The 24,514-nt window shown below is 34.2% G+C and overlaps 1 protein-coding gene and 1 pseudogene across 1 annotated transcript; both read left to right on the top strand.

Annotated features, from left to right (window-relative positions):
* The first annotated feature begins 405 nt into the window (after positions 1–405).
* Positions 406–2,404, top strand: LOC115949738. Its single transcript, XM_031067024.1, has 2 exons — positions 406–2,006; positions 2,095–2,404. Exons 1-2 carry the CDS (start codon positions 406–408, stop codon positions 2,345–2,347), a joined length of 1,854 nt encoding a protein of 617 aa, XP_030922884.1. The 3' UTR covers positions 2,348–2,404.
* A 3,371-nt stretch (positions 2,405–5,775) lies between these two features.
* LOC115949737 lies at positions 5,776–24,514 on the top strand (annotated as a pseudogene).

Raw genomic sequence — 24,514 nt, 5'->3', positions numbered from 1 at the left:
ATTTCTCTCTGAATCTGAAAATTTATGTCCTTGACTGCTTGCTGTGTTTTTTTCTTGTTTTTTCAATTATTTCTTGTGGGAGTTAAAGGGTTTTGTTAACCTGTGATTTGTGATTTGTGGTTTGTGGGAGTTAAAGGGTTCTGTGTTTGTTTGCTGTGAACCTGGTTGCTGTGTTTTTTTTTACTGTGAACGTGGTTTGATTTATCATTAATTTATTGTGTTAATAGTTATTATTTGTAGGTTATTTGTGGGAGTTAAAGGGTTTTTTTGGTTCTGTGGTTTTGTGTTTTTTTGCTGTGAACCTAGCTGCTGTGTTTTGTTGCTGTGAACTTGGTTTGATTTATCATTAATTTATTTAGTTAATAGTTATTATTTGTAGGTTAAATTGAATCTATTGAATTTACAATGGACGAAGTTAATAGCACAGAAAGTTCACAAGAAGTGTCAAATGCTGAATCTCCTCTTTGGCAGTATGTGACTAAAGTAGAAAAACCAGCTGGTGCATCTGTTAAATTTGGTGGAAACACATATTTTAAGTGCAACTATTGTGATATAGTTTTTATGGGATCCTATTCTAGGGTTAAGGCTCATTTATTACAAATTTCTGGCAAAGATATTAGAGCATGCCGTAATGTGTCAAAGAGCCATAGGTTGGAAATGCAGCGAATGCATGATCAAGTTGAGGCTAATAAGTTAGAGCAAGAACAGAGAAGTCAAATTCCCTTACCCCCACCTCCCCCAGGCCGTGGGATACCTATTTCCCCATTTCGGAGACAAGAAGGGAGTGATAGTAGTCATAGTACAAATCTGGTTGATGCTAAGAGGAGGAAGGTGACTATGAATACTACTTTGGAGAAAGCATTTCAGAATAATGCTAGACATGATTTAGATAGTAGAATTGCTAGGATGTTTTACACCAGTGGGCTTCCGTTTAACTTTGCAAGGAACCCACATTATCGTAGTTCCTATGCATTTGCTGCTACTCATAGCATTCCGGGTTATCTTCCTCCTGGATACAATGCTTTGAGAACAACACTTTTGCAAAAGGAAAGAGCTCATGTTGAAAGACTCTTGAAACCAATTAAGGACTCTTGGCTTGAAAATGGTGTAAGTATAGTTTTTGATGGATGGTCAGATCTACAAAGGAGGCCTCTTATTAATATTATGACTGTATCAGATGGGGGTCCAGTGTTTATAAAGGCAATTGATGGGTCAGGTGAGTTCAAAGATAAGCATTACATTGCTGGGGTGTTGAAGGATGCTATAAAAGAGATTGGACATGAAAAAGTTGTCCAAGTCATCACTGATAATGCAAATGTGATGAAGGCTGCTGGAGCTCTTATTGAGGGTGAGTATCCTAAAATATTTTGGACACCTTGTGTTGTCCACACTCTCAATCTAGTTTTGAAGAATATTTGTGCAGCAAAAAACACTGAAAATAATGAAGTTACATATGAGGAATGTAGTTGGATTACACGTGTTGCTGATGATGCATCCTTCATACGTGTTTTTATCATGAACCATTCTATGAGGTTGGCAATGTTTAATGAATTTTGTCCATTAAAATTACTCCAAGCTGCTGATACTAGATTTGCTTCGGTGGTTGTAATGTTGAAAAGGTTGAAGTTGATAAAAAGATGCCTTCAAGCCATGGCTATTAGTGATCAATGGGCTTCTTATAGGGAGGATGACGTTGGAAAAGCTCAAAAGGTGAAAGATATGATTCTAAGTGATCTTTGGTGGGATAATATTGATTATATCCTTGAATTCACAGCACCCATTTATGATATGCTACGAATAGCCGACACAAATAAGCCTTTTCTTCATCTTGTGTATAAGATGTGGGATTCCATGATAGAGAAGGTGAAAGCAGTGATATATCGGCATGAAGGCTTGGAAGATGATCAATATAGCTCATTTTGGGGTGTGGTGTATGATATACTCATTGATCGGTGGACTAAAAATTCTACACCACTACATTGCTTGGCTCATTCCTTAAATCCTAAGTAAGTACATTTATTATCTATTTTCCTTAGTTCACCCTTTTAGTAAAACACACGTTTGATCTATATTTGTTTTTTAATCTTTAACTAGGTATTACTCCATTGAATGGATTTCGGAGAATCCAAAACGCATCCCTCCACATCAGGATCATGAAATTTCTATGGAAAGAAGCAAGTGTTTGGAGCGATACTTTGAAGATGAGAATGACTTAACGGTGGTGAAGTATGAGTTTGCTAAATTTTCAGGAGGGAGGTTTCCTTCACCAAGTGCCTTGACGGATAGGTGGACCTTACTACCTTTGGTTTGGTGGCAATACCATGGCTCCACATTTTCAACTCTTTAAACCCTTGCCCTTAAACTTCTTGGACAACCTTGCTCATCCTCATGTGCTGAGAGAAATTGGAGCATGTACAAATTCATTCATTCCTTAAGAAGAAACAAAATGGCTCTTGCACGCGCTGAGGATTTGGTATATGTGCATTCTAATCTTCGACTCTTGTCAAGGCGCAATGAAGAGTACATACATACCGCAACAAAGATGTGGGATATTGCAGGACATTCTTGGAATGAGAGCGACATGCATGGAGGAGCTGGAATTCTTGAGAATGCAGCTCTTACACTTGATGAGCCAGAGTTGGAGGCTATAGTTATTGGGAATGTTAACACTAGTGCTACTACTAGTGAAAGTGAAGTTCGAAGTGAAGCTATTGATCTTGAGGATGATGATATTTGTGTTTGATTGTCTTGTTGATTATCTTTTATTTTGTTTTAGTTTCAAACTTATGAGTTGTATTCTAATTTCCAAACATCATGGAATGTTTTAGTTTCAATCTTGTGGATTATATTTAATTTATGAACATCATGTTTTAGTTGTTATCTACTATTGCTCTTAAATTTGGTATTTGTTTATATAATGCGAAAAAGTAAAAGTATGCTTAGCAATATATTAAACATATATTGTAAAAATATTTTTAATAATTTTTTAATCGCCGAGTCTTGCCGCACCCGCACCCACCTTTTTCAAAAATTGCCGAGTCCCGCACCCGCACCCGAGTCCTGAAACGCACCCGTGCTTCATAGCATGTAATATATATGTTAGTTTCACACACACATGCCTATCTATATTAACCACTATATCATGCAATTTTCAATTTGTAAACACACACACACACACACACACACACACATATATATATATATATATATATAATATGATCAAATCACTACACTACTCTTAGTGTCTTTCTATTTTGTCTATAAAATAATTAAATATTACAATTTTTTACAAGGCAAATTATTGAAATAATTTTTTTTTATATATCGATAATTGGGATTGGGGGATTTGAATCCTGAATATCTTTGTTGAACAAGTGTCAATTAGTTAAGATACAAGATTCTCGATAAAAGTTATTGAATTGGAGAAAACTAATAATAAGTTGCACTACTGTTGGACTAAGCTATAGATATCCCAATACCATCTCATTCTTCAGGTCATTCCTATTCACTCGAGCTTCTACCTCTTCAAGGCCAATCAGTCTCACAAGCACCGTAAAAAACAAATACTGCAGAGTTAACTGTAAAAAAACAAATAGTAAAATACTACTAGGCTAGATAGAAATATAGAATCATAGAATATAGAACATAGAACTAGCCGTAAAAAACAAATACTGCGGAGTTAACTGTTAAAAGCAAATAGTAAAATACTACTAGGCTAGATAGAAATATAGAATCAAAGAATATAGAACATAGGACCAGGAAAAGAGTCAGTTATGGTCCTGGTGGAGTTCACGGGTTAGAGCCCTTTAAATCTAGTCGTAAAAAATAACCTTGATAGGTGAGGTCATTTGGGCCACCCAACCACCATTGAGTTGATCATCCTTTATTGATTCACCTTGATTTTAAAAGATTTAAACTTTGGATATCTTCATTAGAGAAATGATACCTACATGACTCTTAGCTAAAACACAATATTTTACCAAGCAATAATATATGAAATTTTTATTTTTTATTTCATTTTATTGGAAGCAAAGGAATTAAACATTTATTGTAAAAATGCATAATTTGAAATGATGTGTTGATGCCTGAAATTTTTGGGTTTTCTCAACAGTTGGGAGAGCTTGTTGGATGGTGATTAATTTTAGGAAAATATAATCAATCTAGGCCAAGAAAGGAACATGTTTTATACGAATTTTGAGGGTTTTTTTTGGGGCTTCTTCTTTAAGGAGCATGTGATACTTAAAAAGAAAGATTTCTACAGTTATAGATAACTTTTTATACCTGCAATTATAAATAATTTTTTATACGAGAAATCACGAGTTCGTACTTATGATTGATTGAAGTTAACCCATAATTTCTCTTTAATTTTTTTTTTTTGGGTGCTTCTTCCTCTTTAAGGAGCATGTGATACTTAAAAGAAATATTTCAACAGTTATAGATAACTTATGATACGAGAAATCATGAGTCAGTATTTATGATTGATCGAAATTAACTCATAATTTATCTTTAATTTCAATAAAAATTTAAAGTGCATTTATATATATGCAATTTGCTGATTGCCTATTTACTAAAAAAATATGAAAAAATTAAAAAGAGGAAATAAATTTATTTTGTATGGGTGTGGGACTAGTCAAAATAAGGACCAGTACTTTTATTTTTGTTGAGTAGGTAAGGACTAGTACTTAGAAGCGAAGACTACCTCAAAAAAGAGGTTTGATCGAGTATTAACTATTAAGTAGTCAAAGAATTTAAATAAAAATATCAAATGTAAATAAAATGATAAATTTCCATTCCATATTTTGCCACAATTTATGTATTTATATGGGACATGCGAGTAATATATTGCTATTTTCGGACATTTGTCATGTTCTTAAAGTATTGAAGGGAAGTTAAACTCATTTTATATATATATATATATATATATATATATATATATATATATATTTGCCTTGTTGAGAAGGAATGCGTGCACGTCTTTCATATATACCTGGTGAAATGTGGTTGACGAGTAATACAAAAGTCAGACATAATAGATAAGAAAAATTATTCACATAACTGTTTAACAAAATATATAAACCTTTAACTATTCTAAGGGCCAATGAACTTGACTACTTCAAGAATTGCTGGTGTAATGATCGATGCAAATGGCATGTGCCTCAGTCATCAGAAAAGGAAAAGAGGGTGTGTTATATACTCTAACTTCAACTTGAGTTTAATTTTCATTGTGTTTTATCCCTGAGTTTAAGCCTTAAGGTAAGTGCACAAAAGTATTAAAAGGTGGAGTACTCAACACAGATAGAGTCACCACTAGATGTTTCGTTTTTCCATATATTGCATTTGTTTTCTTCTTGTTTTTGACTCATTCATTCTAACAATTGTTAGAATGAATGAGTCAAAAACAAGAAGAAAACCCAATTGAACACTGAATGTGCCACATGTAATCCAATGGCATAAAGCCGATCGTGACATTCTGATAAGAGACTGAAAATAAGCTATACTAACTATAAATCATTGATGAGACTAAAACAGGTAGACCTAAACCAGTTTATATTCATAATTATATTTATTATTCCCAGACAATCTTAACTTGCACGTCTAGAAAGACATATTTTAGTACTAATACAAAAAAAAATCAACGGTTACTTCAAACAGTGCTTGCTGAACTATTCATAGGGAAATAAGATTCCTATTTTCTCTCTCTCTATATAAGGATGCAATGTATGAGTGGCAAAGCAATATAGCAGCAGAGAGAGAGAGAGAGAGAGAGAGAGAAAGATGAATGTGAAATTGAGTTCCTTCCTGGTCTCAATAGCAGTCCTGTTTGGACTTCTAGGAGTTAGCAATGGAGGAAAGTTGAGTCTAGACTATTATAAGGATACTTGTCCTCAGGCCCTTGACATTGTGAGAGAGGTCACTTGGAAACATGTTGAACAGGATTTGACTGTGGCAGCCCCATTACTGAGGCTGCATTTTCATGATTGCTTCATTAGGGTAATTCATGTTTTTCTTTTATACATAATTCATGCTCAAATATATCTGTATGATAAAAGCTGACATATATTCAAGTACGTACTCGTCTTACTATCTTACATTGTAAAAAAAAAAACTAAAAACTTTCTTGCAATTCAACAGGACATATGGAATAAATTTCCACCTTTTTTTTTTCCTTGAATTTGCAAAATATATATTATGGGTCCTCTGACATAAATGTATTTGACCTTTGAAATTCAAAATGTGTAGCAATATCTTTCATATCATATTTTTGTCTTCTATGTTTCTGAAGTATATATATCCGTTGAATTATATGTTAGGGTTGTGATGCCTCGATACTGATCGACTCCACAGCAAATAATACAGCTGAAAAGGATGCAATTCCAAACCTAACCCTTGGAGGATTCGACGTTATAGCAGATATCAAAGTTGCAGTAGAGGAGGTTTGCCCTAGAGTTGTATCTTGTGCTGACATTGTTGCCCTAGCTGCTAGAGACTCAGTTTCATTCCAAGTAAGTTTTGGAAAAAAATTTAGTAATCTTCAAAACAAAAACAACGAATTGTTGGCTTGATCAATTAGATACTTACACTACTAATGACTATTTTGGTATTAGTGGAGCTTTTTTTCCTTTATCTAACAACTTTTAACGTTTTTTTTTTTTTTTTGCTCAAGACTCAGTTATGCTTAATGTTTAATTGTTTATGGAAATGATTGCAGTATAAGAAATCATTGTGGAAAGTGTTCCTTGGAAGAAGAGACGGAACCATATCACATGCTTCGGATGCCCTTGTGAACCTCGTTCCACCAACTTTCAATTTTGATAAACTCAAACAAAGATTCGCTAGCAAAGGCCTCGACGTTTTCGATCTTGTGGTTTTATCAGGTAAACAATGTCAATGTATATACAAAAAGGTATTGATAAGAAATTGGAACATCTATATTTGTGTTAGTTTTATGAGGTTGGCATTCATGAGAATTTCAAAGCTAAAACATTAAAATATTGGTTCGAGTTTCATTTAGCCTTATTTGAACAATAATTATTAATATCATGGATCCAACATATATATATATATATATATATATATATATATATATTCTCTCATAATATACGTGTGGGTCTTATTTGGCTATAGGAGTAATACGATTCCCATGTTGTTGCAAGTGAAGATGTATATAGAAACTAACACTAAATAATTAATGCCCCATTATAACGTAGCTTTGATGTAATAATCTAATAGAAGATGTGCATATCATGAACTAATTAGCATAAGATAATGAGACAAAAAACTATTCGTCAAAATGAGCTATGGAAGGCAATTATCAGGACAAATTAAGCATTATTGTTCTTGTTATTGATATTCCTATAATCTAATGTTCTTTCTCTTTCTTTCTTTTTTCCCCAATCCTAATTTTGCCGAAAAACTAAAAAGAAACTCTCTATATGGTCAGGTGCGCACACCATTATTGGCGATTCACATTGCTTTTCTTTCAGCAATAGACTATACAATTTTACGGGAAAAGGCTATGGTCAGGATCCTTCGCTTAATCCAATCTATGCAACTTACTTGAAAACCAAATGCAAAAACCTCTCAGACAACACAACTTCGTTGCCAATGGACCCTAAAAGCTCTCTATCTTTTGATACCCATTACTACAAAATCTTGTTAAAACATAAAGGCCTTTTCCAATCCGATGCTGCACTTCTAACAGATAAAAAGTCTTTTAAAGAAGTTAAAAAATTGATTGTCTTCGAATATTTCTTAGAGAAGTTTGCTCACTCCATAAAGAAGATGGGAGAAATTCAAGTGCTTACAGGAAATGAGGGACAGATAAGAAAAAACTGCAGTGTGGTGAGTTTGGTTTATGAGTGATGGAATGTATAATTTATTTATATGGATATGTATATTTTGTTGAAGTGGGCCATGTGTGGCTTGAATTGCCACAAGCCCACGTCTACTTTAAGTCGGTCACTATTGACCGAATGTAACTAGGAATAGCAATTCCTAAACAGCCGGCTTTGACCTTAATATATATATATATATATATATATTATATTTTAAGTGCAGCTGTGAGAATATATAGAGAAAAAATTCTAATTAACCTAGTTAGCAGCCGCATGAGAGAAAATAGAGAAAAGAGAGGCAGCCAGTTTCTATTCTTATTTTTTCTGTGAGAGAGTGATAAGGTGTAATTGGGATTTGGGTTTCTTGAGAGTGTTCTTGTGCACTATTGTATTTTTCCTGATAATAGTGAAATCCCTGCAACTCCATGGACGTAGGCAAATTGCCGAACCACGTAAATATTGTCTTGTGCGTGTGATTGTTTTCTTTGGCGTGTGTTTTTCTCTATTTGTTTTGTTTCTCACAGGTTAGGATTTTGATTAAATTCCCTACAACTGGTATCAGAGCCTAGGGTTAGGTTTGAGTGGGAGCAATGGCAGAGGAAGCAGGAAAGGCATCTGGAATAGAAAAGTTTGATGGCACAGACTTTGCGTATTGGAGGATGCAGATTGAAGATTATCTCTATGGGAGGAAATTGCATCTGCTTCTTTTGGGGACAAAACCTGAGGCTATGAAGGCTGAGGAATGGGCTCTTCTTGACAGACAGGTACTAGGAGTTATCAGGTTAACTCTGTCTAGGTCTGTTGCACACAATGTTGTAAAGGAGAAGACCACAGCAGATCTGATGAAGGCTTTGTCTGGTATGTATGAAAAGCCGTCAGCAAACAATAAAGTGTATTTGATGAAGAAACTGTTCAATCTGAAGATGGCAAAGAATGCATCAGTAGCACAACATCTGAATGAATTTAACACTATCACAAATCAATTGTCGTCTGTAGAAATTGATTTTGATGATGAGATTCGTGCTCTGATCGTCTTGGCTTCTTTGCCAAACAGTTGGGAGCCAATGAGGATGGCAGTAAGCAATTCTAAAGGAAAAGAAAAGCTCAAGTACAATGATATACGAGATTTAATTCTGGCTGAGGAGATTCGCTGAAGAGATGCAGGCGAAACCTCAGGATCTGGTTCTGCCCTAAACCTTGAGACAAGAGGTAGAGGTAATAACAGAAATTCAAATCGGGGCAGATCAAAATCCAGAAATTCTAATCGGAATAGAAATAAATTTAGATCAGGCCAACAAGTACAATGTTGGAATTGTGGGAAAACAGGTCACTTTAGGAATCAATGCAAAAGTCCTAAGAAGAAGAATGAAGATGATTCTGCTAATGCTGTAACAGAAGAGGTACATGATGCATTACTTCTTGCAGTAGACAGTCCATTTGATGATTGGGTTTTGAATTCAGGAGCTTCGTTTCATACCACTCCACACCGAGAAATCATACAGAATTATGTTGCAGGTGATTTTGGTAAGGTATATTTGGCTGATGGTTCAGCCTTGGATGTTGTGGGTATTGAAGATGTTCGGATATTGTTGCCCAATGGGTCTGTTTGGTTACTGGAGAAGGTTCGACATATTCCTAACCTAAGGAGGAATCTGATTTCTGTTGGACAACTTGATGATGAAGGACATGCAATACTATTTGTTGGTGGTACTGAGGAGGTTACAAAGGGAGCTAGGGTATTGGCTCGTGGAAAGAAAACTGGTACTCTGTACATGACCTCAAGTCCAAGAGACACAATTGCAAGTACTGATACAAGCCTATGACACTGCAGACTTGGTCACATGAGTGAGAAAGGGATGAAGATGCTGCTGTCAAAAGGAAAACTACCAGAATTGAAGTCCATTGATTTTGACATGTGTGAAAGTTGCATCTTAGGAAAGTAGAAAAATGTGAGCTTCTTGAAAACTGGCAGGACACCGAAGGTTGAAAAATTGGAGTTAGTACACATTGATTTGTGGGGGCCTTCTCCGGTTGCATCCTTTGGATGTTCAAGGTACTACATCACTTTCATTGATGACTCAAGCAGAAAGGTATGGGTTTATTTTCTGAAAAATAAATCAGATATATTTGAAACCTTTAAGAAGTGGAAGGCCATGGTTGAGACAGAAACAGGTTTGAAAGTAAAATATTTGAGGTCAGATAATGGAGGAGAGTACATAGATGGAGGGTTCAGTGAGTATTGTGCTGCACAGGGAATTAGGATAGAGAAGACCATTCCTGGGACACCACAGCAGAATGGTGTGGTTGAGCGCATGAACAGAACTCTCAATGAGCGTGCTAGGAGCATGAGGTTGCATGCTGGACTACCAAAAACTTTTTGGGCTGATGCTGTTAGCACTGCAGTTTACCTGATAAACCGAGGACCTTCGATTCCCATGGAGTTCAGACTTCCTGAGGAGGTTTGGAGCGGTAAAGAGGTAAAGTTTTCACACTTAAAAGTTTTTGGTTGTGTTTCTTATGTTCATATTGATTCTGATGCTCGTAGTAAACTTGATGCAAAGTCTAAAATATGTTTTTTCATTGGCTATGGTGATGAGAAATTTGGCTGTAGGTTTTGGGATAAACAAAACAGGAAAATCATCAGAAGTAGAAATGTGATATTTAATGAACAGGTTATGTATAAGGACAGGTCAACTGTAGTGTCAGATGTTACAGAGATAGATCAAAAGAAATCTGAGTTTGTCAACTTAGATGAATTGATTGAAGGTACTGTCCAGAAAAGGGGTGAAGAAGATAAGGAGAATGTAAATTCACAAGTAGATCTGAGTACACCTGTAACTGAAGTCCGCAGATCTTCCAGGAACATTAGACCTCCACAGCGTTATTCACCCACTTTAAATTATCTCCTGTTGACTGATGGTGGTGAGCCAGAGTGTTATGATGAAGTTTTGCAAGATGAGAATTCAAGCAAGTGGGAGTTAGCCATGAAGGATGAGATGGATTCCTTGTTGGGGAATCAGACATAGGAACTAATTGAATTGCCAGTAGGAAAGAAGGCTTTGCACAACAAGTGGGTATACAGAATAAAGAATGAGCATGATGGTAGCAAACGTTACAAGGCCAGATTAGTTGTTAAAGGGTTTCAGCAGAAGGAAGGCATTGACTACACAGAGATATTTTCTCCAGTTGTGAAGATGTCAACAATCAGACTAGTACTGGGAATGGTGGCTGCAAAAAACTTACATTTTGAGCAGTTAGATGTGAAGACAACATTCCTTCATGGTGACTTGAAGGAAGACCTTTACATGATTCAGCCAGAAGGGTTCATTGCTCAAGGACAAGAGAATTTAGTCTGCAAACTGAGAAAGAGCTTGTATGGCCTAAAACAAGCTCCTAGACAATGGTACAAGAAATTTGACAGTTTTATGCATAGAATTGGGTTCAAGAGATGTGAAGCTGATCACTGTTGCTGTGCTAAGTCTTTTGACAATTCTTACATTATATTACTGTTGTATGTGGATGATATGCTTATTGCAAGGTCTAGCATTGAGGAAATTAATAATCTGAAGAAGCAATTGTCCAAACAGTTTGCAATGAAGGATTTGAGAGCTGCAAAGCAAATCCTTGGTATGAGAATCATTAGAGACAAGGCTAATGGTACATTGAAGCTTTCACAGTCAGAGTATGTGAAGAAAGTTCTTAGCAGGTTCAACATGAATGAAGCTAAACCAGTAAGCACACCCTTGGGTAGTCATTTCAAATTAAGCAAAGAACAATCACCGAAGACAGAAGAAGAAAGGGACCACATGAGCAAGGTGCCCTATGCCTCAACTATTGGCAGCTTGATGTATGCTATGGTGTGTATAAGACCAGACATTACACATGCAGTGGGAGTTGTGAGCAGATTCATGAGTAGGCCTGGAAAGCAGCATTGGGAGGCAGTCAAGTGGATTCTGAGATATCTGAAGGGTTCATCAAATACATGTCTTTGCTTCACAGGAGCAAGTTTGAAACTGCAGGGTTATGTAGATGTTGATTTTGCTGGTGATATTGATAGTAGAAAGAGTACTACAGGGTTTGTTTTCACTCTGGATGGTATAGCTATATCATGGGCTTCAAATCTACAGAAGATTGTTACTTTGTCTACTACAGAAGCTAAGTATGTTGCAACAACTGAAGCTGGAAAGGAGATGATTTGGCTACATGGTTTCTTAGATGAATTGGGTAAGAAGCAGAAGATGGGCATTCTACACAGTGACAGTCAGAGTGCAATCTTTCTTACAAAAAATTCAGCTTTTCATTCAAAGTCGAAGCATATACAAACAAAATATCACTTTATCCGTTACCTTGTTGAAGATAAACTGATAATACTTGAGAAGATTTGTGGATCTAAGAACCCGGCAGACATGTTGACTAAGGGTGTCACTATTGAGAAGTTGAAGCTGTGCGCAGTTTCAATTGGTCTTCTAGCTTGAGGATAGGAGGATGAGTTGCAGGGATGAGGGATTGTGTTATGGAGGTATTGTGGCTAATGTTTGCAGCTTGTGAGCCCTTAAGGGCTAAGGTGGAGCTGATGGAGGAGTTTGCTTGTGTAGCTTGATCAATTCAAGCCAAGGTGGAGATTTGTTGAAGTGGGCCATGTGTGGCTTGAATTGCCACAAGCCCACGTCCACTTTAAGTCGGTCACTATTGACCGAATGTAACTAGGAATAGCAATTCCTAAACAGCCGGCTTTGACCTTAATATATATATATATATATATATATATATATATATATATATATATTTATATTATATTTTAAGTGCAGCTGTGAGAATATATAGAGAAAAAATTCCAATTAACCTAGTTAGCAGCCGCATGAGAGAAAATAGAGAAAAGAGAGGCAGCCAGTTTCTATTCTTATTTTTTCTGTGAGAGAGTGCTAGGGTGTAATTGGGATTTGGGTTTCTTGCTGAGAGTGTTCTTGTGCACTATTGTATTTTCCCTGATAATAGTGAAATCCCTGCAACTCCGTGGACGTAGGCAAATTGCCGAACCACATAAATATTGTCTTGTGCGTGTGATTGTTTTCTTTGGCGTGTGTTTTTCTCTATTTGTTTTGTTTCTCACAGGTTGGGATTTTGATTAAATTCCCTACATATTTTCCATTCTCTTAATTATGATAAATAATTTGTGATCTATAAGTGTTTGGACAAAAAAAATTCAAAACAAAGGCAACTTGCATTCTAGCTGAAATCCAAATACGAGCTAGTACTGGCCGAAATGAAATGACCCATAATTTTTTTCGAGGTGGAACGAGGGAGTTCCTTCTTCGGGTTTGCTTACCAATATGGTATTTTTTGACCACTCCGACTAAAATGAAATCGAATCAATAATAATTTAATAAACCAAACTTATGCAAATGATCACCACGTTCAATCCGTGTTCAATAAATTTTTCACAAGAGATAATTAAGTAGTGGTGACATAGCAAGAAGCTTTAGGATAAAACTTGATATAGTTCTATGAAGATAAAGAAAATGATCTTTTCCACTTGTTTTGAAATAAGGAAATTCCATTTCATTATAAGGATTAGGTATAGTTAACAAATCTTAGATGATAAATGAGTGAAGCTTGTGTCTAGTGTCTTTTTGTATTGGACACGCTACGATTCGGATACGTGTCCGCAACATAGTGTGTCTAATGTAAAAAAAGCACTGGACACAAGCTATATCTATAATAAATATAATGTCACAATATTTAAATTCAATTATCATTTCTTACTTGGTGGGAATAAAATTTTAAATTATGTTAAAGAAACTGAATTTGAATCATAAGTTAATCCTCTCTATTTTATTGCAAATGGAGAGGATCTTGATCTTGAGGGTAAATGACACATCAAATCCAAAAAGAGAATCTCATGAGTTAGAACTTAGAGCACTGGTAAAACGAATAGTGCTCATGCAGTGACATGAATCAAATTAGTCTTTGATCTATATATCTTAAAAGGATTAATCAAGTTATAATTAAATGTTCATTATAATTGTTTATATAGTCTAAATCAATCTAGTATATGCATGATGTGAGATACAATACACGCTTGCATAATACACATTTATAAAATTCAATGTAATACGATACATATAACCTTGGATGTTACAAATTGAGCCTATATTTTTTAAAAGATCATCAGGGTTGCCTCTTGGTTTGTTTCCAAGATCCTTTATTAATTGAGCAAAAATGTCCATTGATTACAAACATGTGATGGTGGTTTGGGTTTGCTTATTCACTTAATGGGATATATAAAAGTATAGCTATATTAAAAATTAAATAAACTCCACAAAATAAGCATAAAATTATGATGTGATGCGCTATTTAATGTATTGATTAAGTCAATGTCGGTGTTGATAGACATGTTGACCGGCCAAGACTGGTTGGATTTGAATCATTTGTTAGAAATGGAGAAAGAATCAAAGAACTAAGAAAATAATACATAATAATATATTGAGTTTTTTTTTTTTTTGCTGAATGATATATTGAGTTATTAACCATATTCTCTTTCATCGAGGAATTGCCGGATTAGGATTAAGGAATGAAGAAGATTTAAAAACCTTTAGAACTGAAGAAGTCTACGAACTACGATTTCCAAAACAAACAAACAAAAAAAAGAAGTCTATGCTCCTTTGGTCACGTATGGCATGAGCAGTGAGCACGTTATCAAAAGCAAGAATAAAAAATTTATAAAGGCGTGTGATACACACACGCTTGAGTGTGCCCACGGGCCACCGTCACTACGTGAGAAATAATTTACTGAAATACTACAAAATTTTCTATATATTATGATGACCAAAAAAAAAAAAAAAAAAAAAAATTTCATTCAAATATTATATGATAAAATTTATAGTAACATTTCTTTTATTAGGAAGTTGAAATTCATCGACTATATTTATTAGCTTGTAACCCGTGCTTACACGCGGATATGTTTAATTGTAACAGTACTTTGGGTATGAAGTATGAAACATAGAAGTAAAAAAGTGTAGATCTAACCTTGGATGTAAAACACAACTATCAAACAAAGATCTATGCAGTTCGAGGCCAATTGACATCAATTGGAAGCATATAACGACATTTTTGTTATTCTTTAAAGAACTATGTATTACACTGGGTTATTTTCCTGTGTGACACATATATGAACAATGAATAGCACACAAATAGATAGATTCGAATAATGAATGAGAAAAACATATTTGTACGGTTCTCATCTCAAGAATAGTTGAGTAATAAGTATTATATTGAAATTAAAGCAATGGCATTATTGTGGTTTAGCAAAATTAAGAAAGTTCAATTGGACACTTGATACAAAATTAGATTTAAATTGGAATCTAATTTGGATTCTAATTAGATTTTTTCTCAGTTTTGGCTTTAAATAAATAAATATATATATTAATTATCACATAGTTTACAAATATTTTAAAATAAAATTAATACAAACTTTAATATAAATTTCTCTTCAAACAATTACTAACCATGTATATTGTTTGAATTTACCATTTCTTTTGAATGTTATACATTTTTAGACCCCTTAAACACAAACAGATTAACCTAGTTATTTAGTCAAGTGATTAACTTAGGTAAATTATGCAAATCTAGGTTAACATAGATAAATTATATCATTGAAATAGTGTAGAAAATAAAGAACACAAAGATATGATAACTCGGGAAAACCAAGTCGGTAAAAAACCTGGAGAGAATTTAACCTAGCCATCCTCAAGGTAAAATAGATCCACTATGAAAGAATTGAAGTTTACACAATAACGACTTAGACTACTAATATCCTATTGCTACTTCGAGTAGGAAACTTACTACCATGACCACGTGATAGCTCCGAGTCTACGGACTACTTCTTTCTTGGATTCACAGCAACCACAAGTACTCCCACTTGTGTTTTTCTTTAAGTTCTTTGTGCAGCAATTGAAACGGTCATCAAACTCTGGACATGAATCTTGATTCTTGATAATTCTAAGTATGTATGAAGGCAAACACATCTAGATCTCACAAGAGATTCATACACAGCATAAACAACAATAATAAAACGTGATTAGGGTTTTTCCTTTTATACTCAAGGCAAAACATAAAACCCTACACGTTATACGGGCATGAGTTGAGTTGAAAATTCTGCAGAAAAACAATCTGCACGAGTTTCGATCGATTGAGTCTAATTTTCGATCGATCAAGCCTTGCAAATTTACACAATAAATCCTGCAGTACACTCGATTCCAACTTTACACATAAATACACTTTGAGCAAGTCTAAAATAAGATTAAATGTTTTGATCATGGTTTGCCAATATTATATAATGAAATTCTAATACATTTAAACCTAAAGTCTTAGAATCTAACACATGTTTGTTTCTCAAAAATGAAGAGATAATTGTCTAACTTTGCTTAACAATGTGTATTGCATGTGTGTAGTATAACTTGCCTCATTACTTTTGAGTGAGTTTATGGTATATTTTATTTTTTAACTTTTTTTTTTTCCTTCTCTTTTGTGTGTATTTCTTAAAAAAAAAAAATTGTTTGAATTTTGACTTCTGTATAGAGCCCAAATCTCCGTGATTTCTTTTATAGAGCTAGCTAAATAAGATGTACTAGCATTTGGTACATTGGAATGATTAGTTCAAACAGTACTATACGACAACAAGAGAATGGATTCACTTTTAGTTCATATTTTATATATATATATATATATATATATATATATATATATATATAATAAAAGAGAATTAAAGTTGTGACCAAAATCTTCCCAAGAAAGCATCTTCAAATTTTGCACTTTTGTTTCACATTGGCATGTTGCATATTTGGTGTTGACCCAGATGAAACGATGACAGAAAAGGCATCACTACGTGTTCCAAAATCTTTTCATGCACTGAAAAGGGCATCCCAATAAGAGACCAAACATGCCATGCATGCACGTTCTAAATATTACAGTCAAATCCTAACCAGTAATCACCTTCACGTAATTTCATACTTAATTCATCATTGAGCTAATTAAAAGTACTAACCAAATAGTCTAGAGAGAAATCAAGTTACAAACCAAGTCAATCTGAAACTCTCTTGCATTTAGTGTTAAAATTTATTACTGTTGTAGGCTTAGCTGTTTTCTATCATTGATTAAAAAATGAATTGTTTGCCAAAGAAGAAGGTCGCTAGCTCCCTATATAAGGATGCAATGAGTGATAGCATTGCAGTGCAGTTGAAAGAAAGGAAAAAGAAATTCACTCAGAGAGAGAGAGATGAAAATCATTAGCTTGAGTTCCTTCTTGATTATTATAACAGTGTTTGCAATTCAAGAAGCTTGCCATGGAGAACTCATTGACGCAAGATTATTACAAGGATAGTTGTGCAAATGTCGAAGACATTGTCAGGAAGGTCACTTGGAAATATGTTGCTCAAGATTTGACTTTGGCTACCCCATTACTGAGGCTACATTTTCATGATTGTTTTGTTAGGGTAATTCATGCCTTTTTCTTTTATAATTCATGCTTTTAGTTTTATATTAACTCATGAGATAACACTCATAATATATGAGTCCACTCACTTATAGGACCTGCATATTATGATGGTACATGCATGAATCCAAAACACTATATACTACATTCTTTTAAACAGTATAGACATTTTATTAACTTTTAACTTTCCAATGTTTTGTTATTTTGCAATGTTAGGGTACTTTTTTAACAACCAAATTTCACAATTTGTTAAGGCGTGTGGTTGTTACTGTGCAATATCACTTATATATGAACTCATATTAGTAACATTTTTATTGTATACCTATCATAATTTACCACCTCAGCTTAAGTGAAAAATGATTGTTAAAGTTTTATGTCACCGGATTTATTACTCTTTTATTACCTCAATCCTCTTTTCTCATTAAAAAAATCAAGAAATCATCACATATGATGCACATGTGAATATTACATAGTTCAAAAAATAATATATGCTTGCAACAAATTAAACAGGACATATAAAATAAATTACCTCATTTTTTCTTAATTTTACAAAAGATAATCAGATGTAAATTTTACATTAGAAAGTCAAAATTTGTAGAATCCTTCCTATCACATTTATTTAAACCATGATACTTACTTAATTTGACAATATTTCTAAAGCAAGTTTGGTGAATGTTATATGTTAGGGTTGTGATGCCTCAGTATTGCTCGACTCTGCACCAAATAATGCAGCTGAAAAGGATTCACCTCCAGATCTAACCTTGGGAGGATTCAACATTATAGACGATATCAAAGCTGAAGTAGAGAAGCAATGTCCTAGATTTGTCTCATGCATGTGCTGATATCGTGGCCTTAGCTGCTAGAGACTCAGTTTCATTCCAAATAATTTTTGAAAAATATTTTAATATAATCTTATACACACAAACAATGAAATCTCTACTTGATCAATATTTAAATGGAGTGCAAGTTTTGTTTATTTTTTTATTTAACACTATTCTTTTTAGTTTTTCTAATATATATGGTACAACAAAATTGTTAAGTTTAATTGCTATGGATATGGCTGCAATATAAGAGATTATTGTGGGAAGTGCCGCTTGGAAGAAGAGACGGAACCATATCACTTGCTTCAGAAGCCATTGACAACCTCCCTCCACCAACTTTCAATTTTGTACAACTCAAACAAAATTTCGCTAGCAAAGGCCTCGACGTTCTTGATCTTGTAGTTTTTATCAGGTAAAGAACATAGAAAGAAAAAGGGACCCGCGGGTTGTGTGGGGGGGGGGGGGGGGGGGGGGGTGTTGTTGTGGTTGGGGTTTGGGGGTTGTGGGATGTGGAGGAGTTAATGGGCACATTTTGTTATCAACCTTTGACCTTTGTTTCAAACCATCCTCATACTTTAAAATATTTTACTTTAATCTATACTTTTCTATTAGCTTCTTATATATGGAATAATATCTAACAAACATATATAATTCATACCACGTCATCAAATTGACCTTGGTTTCATGAATTCTGTTTGTTATGCCATTATTTTTCATTTATCAAACAACAATAATAATATATAAAAACAATTTTGAAACAAAAGTCAACGTGAAGATCAAATATGCATGTAACACAAAAAAGAAGTAATAGAAAATTGGAACATCTATTTTTGTATAAGTATTGTGAGATTTGCATATATATAGTTTTGTTTGTTTGTTTTTCTGACATAGTAGCCTAATTAAGTGCCATGATGTTTGAAGTTGAGTCTGATAGAAAAATATCATTTTAATTTGAAATAAATTCATTTATAATTCAAATTAACTATTATAATTTACAAGTAAATAAACGGTCAAATTATTTAAATTTTTAAATGACATGATAGTTTATAGATTATTAGATTTAAATAATAAAATTTTAAGTGTAAAATGGATTTGAAATGGAGATGATCATATTGTGAGTCAGGCTAAGGCTGACTTAAATTCCAGCTATTAAATAGAGGTTTCAAGTTTCATTTAGCCTTGTTGCTCGGCTATAGACCATACCATTATTACAAGTTTCATTGGAGATTTACATTGCCCTTCTTTCGACAATAGATTATATAATTTTACGGGAAAAGGTTATGGTCAGGATCCTACTCTAAATTCATCATATGCCGATTACTTGAAAACCAAATGCAAGAATCTCTCAGACAACACAACTAAAGTACCAATGGATCCTACAAGCTCTCTATCTTTTGATACTCATTACTACAAGATCTTGCTAGAAAATGAAGGTCCTTTTCAATCAGATGCTGCACTTCTAACTGACCAAGGATCTTTAGAAGAAGTCAAAAAATTGCTTTCCTTCAAGTATTTCTTAGAGAAGTTTGCTTACTCTATGAAGAAGATGGGAGAAATTCAAGTGCTTACAGGAACTGAGGGATAGATAAGAAAAAATTGTAGGGTGGTGAATTGAATTCTTAAGAGTTGTTTCATTTAATAAGGAGAGAATGTGTGTTTTATTTATATGGAGATTTCTATTTTTAGTTTTATTGAATTGTGAAGAATTTGTGGTCTATTTGAGCACAAAGTGAAACCATAGGATTTGTAAGAAAATAAAGGCTTATCGTTTGTAAGTGTGATTTGAGAAATTAGTTTTCTTGTTCTTTAATGGTTGCTCATTTATAGTATTAGATTGAAGTACAATAAATTTTAATTGAATCTTCTTTTTTTATATATATATAAATAAATATATATATATATATATATATATTTTAATGTTTAAATGTATGAATTTACATGTAAATATACTTGACACAAAATTTAATTGTAATTAGAAGGACACTTGGCATAAATTAGAGTATATTTAAAATATTAAGACACTTCTTAGAATTAGAATGCAATTAGAAGGATAAGTAGCATAAAATTATAATGTAATTTTTTGCATGTAATTTGATTCATCAACAAATTACTGTGTTATTTAATTTTCACGACACTTATTTTATATGGTAATTTGTTGGTGCCTCCACGATTTGCATATAATTTGACATGAATAATCAACTCGGGTAATTAAATTAATTAACTAGAGTCAATCTATAACCCAACAAATGGTATTAGAGCAAGCACACTCTAATTAGGTTATAATATTTGTTGTGTGATCCATTGACCTCTATTGTAATTGATCGTGGACAATCATTGATTATTCCTCCTCTTTTTTATGGTACTAACTAATACAAAAAATCAACGATTACTTCAAACAATGCTTGCTGAACTGTTCATAGGGAAATAAGATACCTAGCTTTCTCTCTCTCTATATATATATATATAAGGATGCAATGTATGAGAGAGAGAGAGAGAGAGTTCCTGGCCTCAATAGCAGTCCTGTTTGGACTTCTAGGAGTTAGCCATGGAGGAAAGTTGAGTGTAGACTATTACGTGGACACTTGTCCTCAGGCCCTTGACATTGTGAGAGAGGTTACATTGAAACATGTTGCCCAGGATTTAACTGTGGCAGCCCCATTACTGAGGCTGCATTTTCATGATTGTTTCATTAGGTAATTCATGTTTTTCTTTTATGTATAATTCATGCTCTAATATTTCTGTATGATAAAAGCTGACATATATTCAAGTATGTACTCGTCTTACTATCTTACATTGTAAATAAAATAAAATAAACTAAAAAACTAAAAAAATTTCTTACAATTCAACAGGACATATGGAATAAATTTCCACTTTTTTTTTTTCTTGAATTTGCAAAAGATATATTATGGGTCCTCCGACATAAATGTATTTGAGCTTTGAAATTCAAAATGTGTAGCAATATCTTTCATATCACTTTTATGTCTTCTATGTTTCTGAAGTATATATATATCTGGTGAATTATATGTTAGGGTTGTGATGCCTCGATACTGATTGTCTCCACAGAAAATAATACTGATGAAAATGATGCAATTCCAAACTTAACCCTTGAAGGATTCGACGTTATAGCAGATATCAAAGCTGCAGTAGAGAGGGTTTGCCCTGGAGTTGTATCTTGTGTTAACATTGTTGCCTTAGCTGCTAGGGACTCAGTTTCATTCCATGTAAGTTTTGGAAAAAAAATTTAGTAATCTTCAAAACACAAACAACGAATTGTTGGCTTGATCAATTAGATACTTACACTAATGACTATTTTGGTATTAGTGGAGCTCTTTTTCCTTTTTCTAACAACTTTTAAGGTTTTCTATTTTGCTTGAGACTCGGTTAAGCTTAATGTTTAACTGTTAATGGAAATGATTGCAGTATAAGAAATCATTGTGGAATGTGTTCCTTGAGAGAAGAGACAGAACCATATCACTTGACAATATACACTTTACTTGTAATTGAGTAGATCCAGGATGTGTTTAATGCTTCAAGGAACAAGGTTTCAAGTTCAAGTGTTAAAACCATGCAAGTCTGTTCAAGAAACAAGTGAAGAAGTATTGGATTTTAAAACTCGACAGCTAGCATTTATTGAGGTTTAAAAAGCTGTGAAGCCCGAAACTCGATAGCTAGCTCGATAGATACCCTATCTGTCGAGGTTTATGAAATTCAGTTTTTCAGAACTGATTTCACTCCAAAACGTGAGTATGTGTTTAGACTTCCTTTTCTCACAACCCTAAACATATATAAAGATTATTTTAAGGGCTGTAAAAGGTTGCGTAAGTGTGAAGTAAAGTTGTGTTCACGCAAATTGTGACCAGAGACAGAATTTGTCCTAGTTCATCTTTCTCTTGAAGAAATTGCTGTATTTGTACACCTTAGGATATTGTGACCAAGGAGTTTAGTGATCTTCATTGTGTGATGAGCTGAAGAACTTTGCAGCCAACATCTTTCTCAAATTGGTGATCAAGTCTACTAAATCTGCGCATCTATTGGTTAGTCACGTACTGGGAGCTGTGCATTGAAAAGGAGAGATTGTTATTACAGAACACGTCCAATTGGGTATTGTGATAAGGATTCAACTGTAGGTTGGTATAAGGTACTGGGATTCCTTTACTTGTAACCGCTTGTTTTGATAATAGTAAATTCTTGGGAATGGTGACCTTAAAATCACCTGGTGGGGTTTTTGCGGTGTTAGTTTTCCTCATTTGTAAACAAATCACTGTGTCAATTTAATTTCCGCTACACTTTAATTTATTGGTGATTTGTTTGTGCTACCACGCGCCTTGCATGTTAATTAACTTAATTAATTCACTTGGCTAAATTAATTGGTTAATGTATCATAAGGGGTCAATACATTCTTGGCCTATCAAGTGGTATCAGATTAGGCACACTCTGATTAAGTTTTAATCTTTGCTGTGTGATCCATTGACCCCTGTTGTCATGGCTGCTACTGGCTTGAAGAAATCTTTGCTTTCAAATACATCTTGTTTTTCTAATCTCTACTTGTTTCAGTGTATCAAAAAATGCAAGTCTAAAAGTTATTTGAATTCTATTATGATGACTATTGGAAAATATCTCAGCTTGACAAAGAAGAAACTAGACTGTCTCATAATGAAAATGTGCAAAGGAGTTCATCTAAGAAGAGTGAAAGTTAAAGGTTTAGTTCATAAAAGGCAGATGAGAGAAAACACCATTCCCACTGATCAGTTATCTAAGCATGAAGTGTGCTTTATGATGAAGTCCACATTTAAGGTTATGAACACGTGTTTGTGGTACCTTGACAGTGGTTGCTCAAGACACATGATTGGAGACTGATCTCTCTTCAAGGTTTTTGAGCCTAAGAAAGGTGGTAATGTCACTTTTGGTGATAGGAGCAAATCACATATTAAAGGAAAGGGAATCATCTCTCTACCTGGACTGCCAGACATTGCAAATGTTCTATATGTAAAAGGTATGAAAGTGAACCTGTTGAGCATAAGTCAGATATGCGATCAAGATTTCATGGTACTATTCTCAAAGGGGAAATGCCTTGTCATGGATGAGTCTAGAAAGAAACTCATAAATGGCGTTCGCACTCTAGACAATTGTTATGGCTTGGTTTCTAATGCTGATATTGTGTGCAATAGCATTTGTTTACCTAATGAAAATCTATGGCACTAAAGGATGGGACATACTAGTTACAAACATCTTTCAATTGTATTTAAGCACGAGTCAATTTTGGGGATACCAAAGCTCAGTAGAGTGAGCAATGTGGTATGCGGACCATGTCAACTTGAGAAATAGATGAAAGCTAAACATCTGGGCACTTAGACACATCTAGACCATTGGAGCTACTACATCTAGATCTTATGGGTCTAACTAAAATCGAGTCTTTTGGTGGAAAGAGATATATCATGGTTGTGGTAGATGACTTCACTAAATACACTTGGGTCATCCTTCTATGATCTAAGTCTGATGGTCTTGAGCACATTGAAGCCTTATGCACAAGATTGCAAAATGAGAAGAGCCTAAAAATTGATCGAATTCGAAGTGATCATGGTAAGGAATTTGAGAACTCATATATGGAGTCCTTTTGCATGAGATCAGGTATATCTCAAGAATTCTCTGCTCTTATTACTCCTCAATAGAATGGTGTAGTAGAAAGGAAGAACATGGTTATTCAAGAGATGGCTAGAGCTATGTTGCACAACAAGGACGTGGCTAGAAACTTGTGGGGAGAAGCCATTAACACTGCATGTCATATGGTAAATAGGGTGTATTTTAGACCCAGCACCAAGAAGACTCCATATGAGTTATGGAAAGGAAGAAAACCAAATGTGAAGTATTTCAGAATTTTTGGAAGTACTTGTTTCATTCTCAAGGATAGAGAGAATGTGGGGAAATTTGACTCCTGAAGCGATGAAGGAATATTTCTGGGATACTCCTTTACAAGCAACGCTTATCAGGTATACAACAAAAAAACCATGAAGGTAATGGAAACATTAAATGTTGTTATTGATGAATCTTTGGATTCTGGTTCTGAGAAATTTAGTGAGGAAATCCCCAAAGAGATTCTTCCTCTCGAGCCCAGGGAAGTTCAAGAAATCGTTGAACAAGAGCCCGTGTCCCCTAATACTCCCAATACTCCAAATGTTGTAGAAAATTCAACAAACATATCTACTTCACCTGATTCTGAAACCCATGAAGAGAAAGGACATTCCTCCAGGATCAAATTGAATCATCCTCCTGAAGTTATTGTGGGAAACATGAATGAACTTACACTAAGGAAGCGTACAGTTGATAAATGCGTTGCTAACTTTGTGTCTTATTCTTGTTACTTGTCATAG

The sequence above is a fragment of the Quercus lobata genome, chromosome 6 (assembly GCF_001633185.2).
Source record: "Quercus lobata isolate SW786 chromosome 6, ValleyOak3.0 Primary Assembly, whole genome shotgun sequence".
NCBI classification, from domain to species: domain Eukaryota; kingdom Viridiplantae; phylum Streptophyta; class Magnoliopsida; order Fagales; family Fagaceae; genus Quercus; species Quercus lobata.
Note: the sequence above shows the minus strand (reverse complement) of the source record. Positions and strands in the feature narration are given on the sequence as shown.

Excerpts from the sequence above, each read along its gene's own strand:
- LOC115949738 (XM_031067024.1), top strand. The coding sequence starts at position 406 with ATGGACGAAGTTAATAGCACAGAAAGTTCACAAGAAGTGTCAAATGCT. Across the intron at positions 2,007-2,094 it reads GCTCATTCCTTAAATCCTAA|GTATTACTCCATTGAATGGA; the intron begins GTAAGTACATTT and ends ATCTTTAACTAG.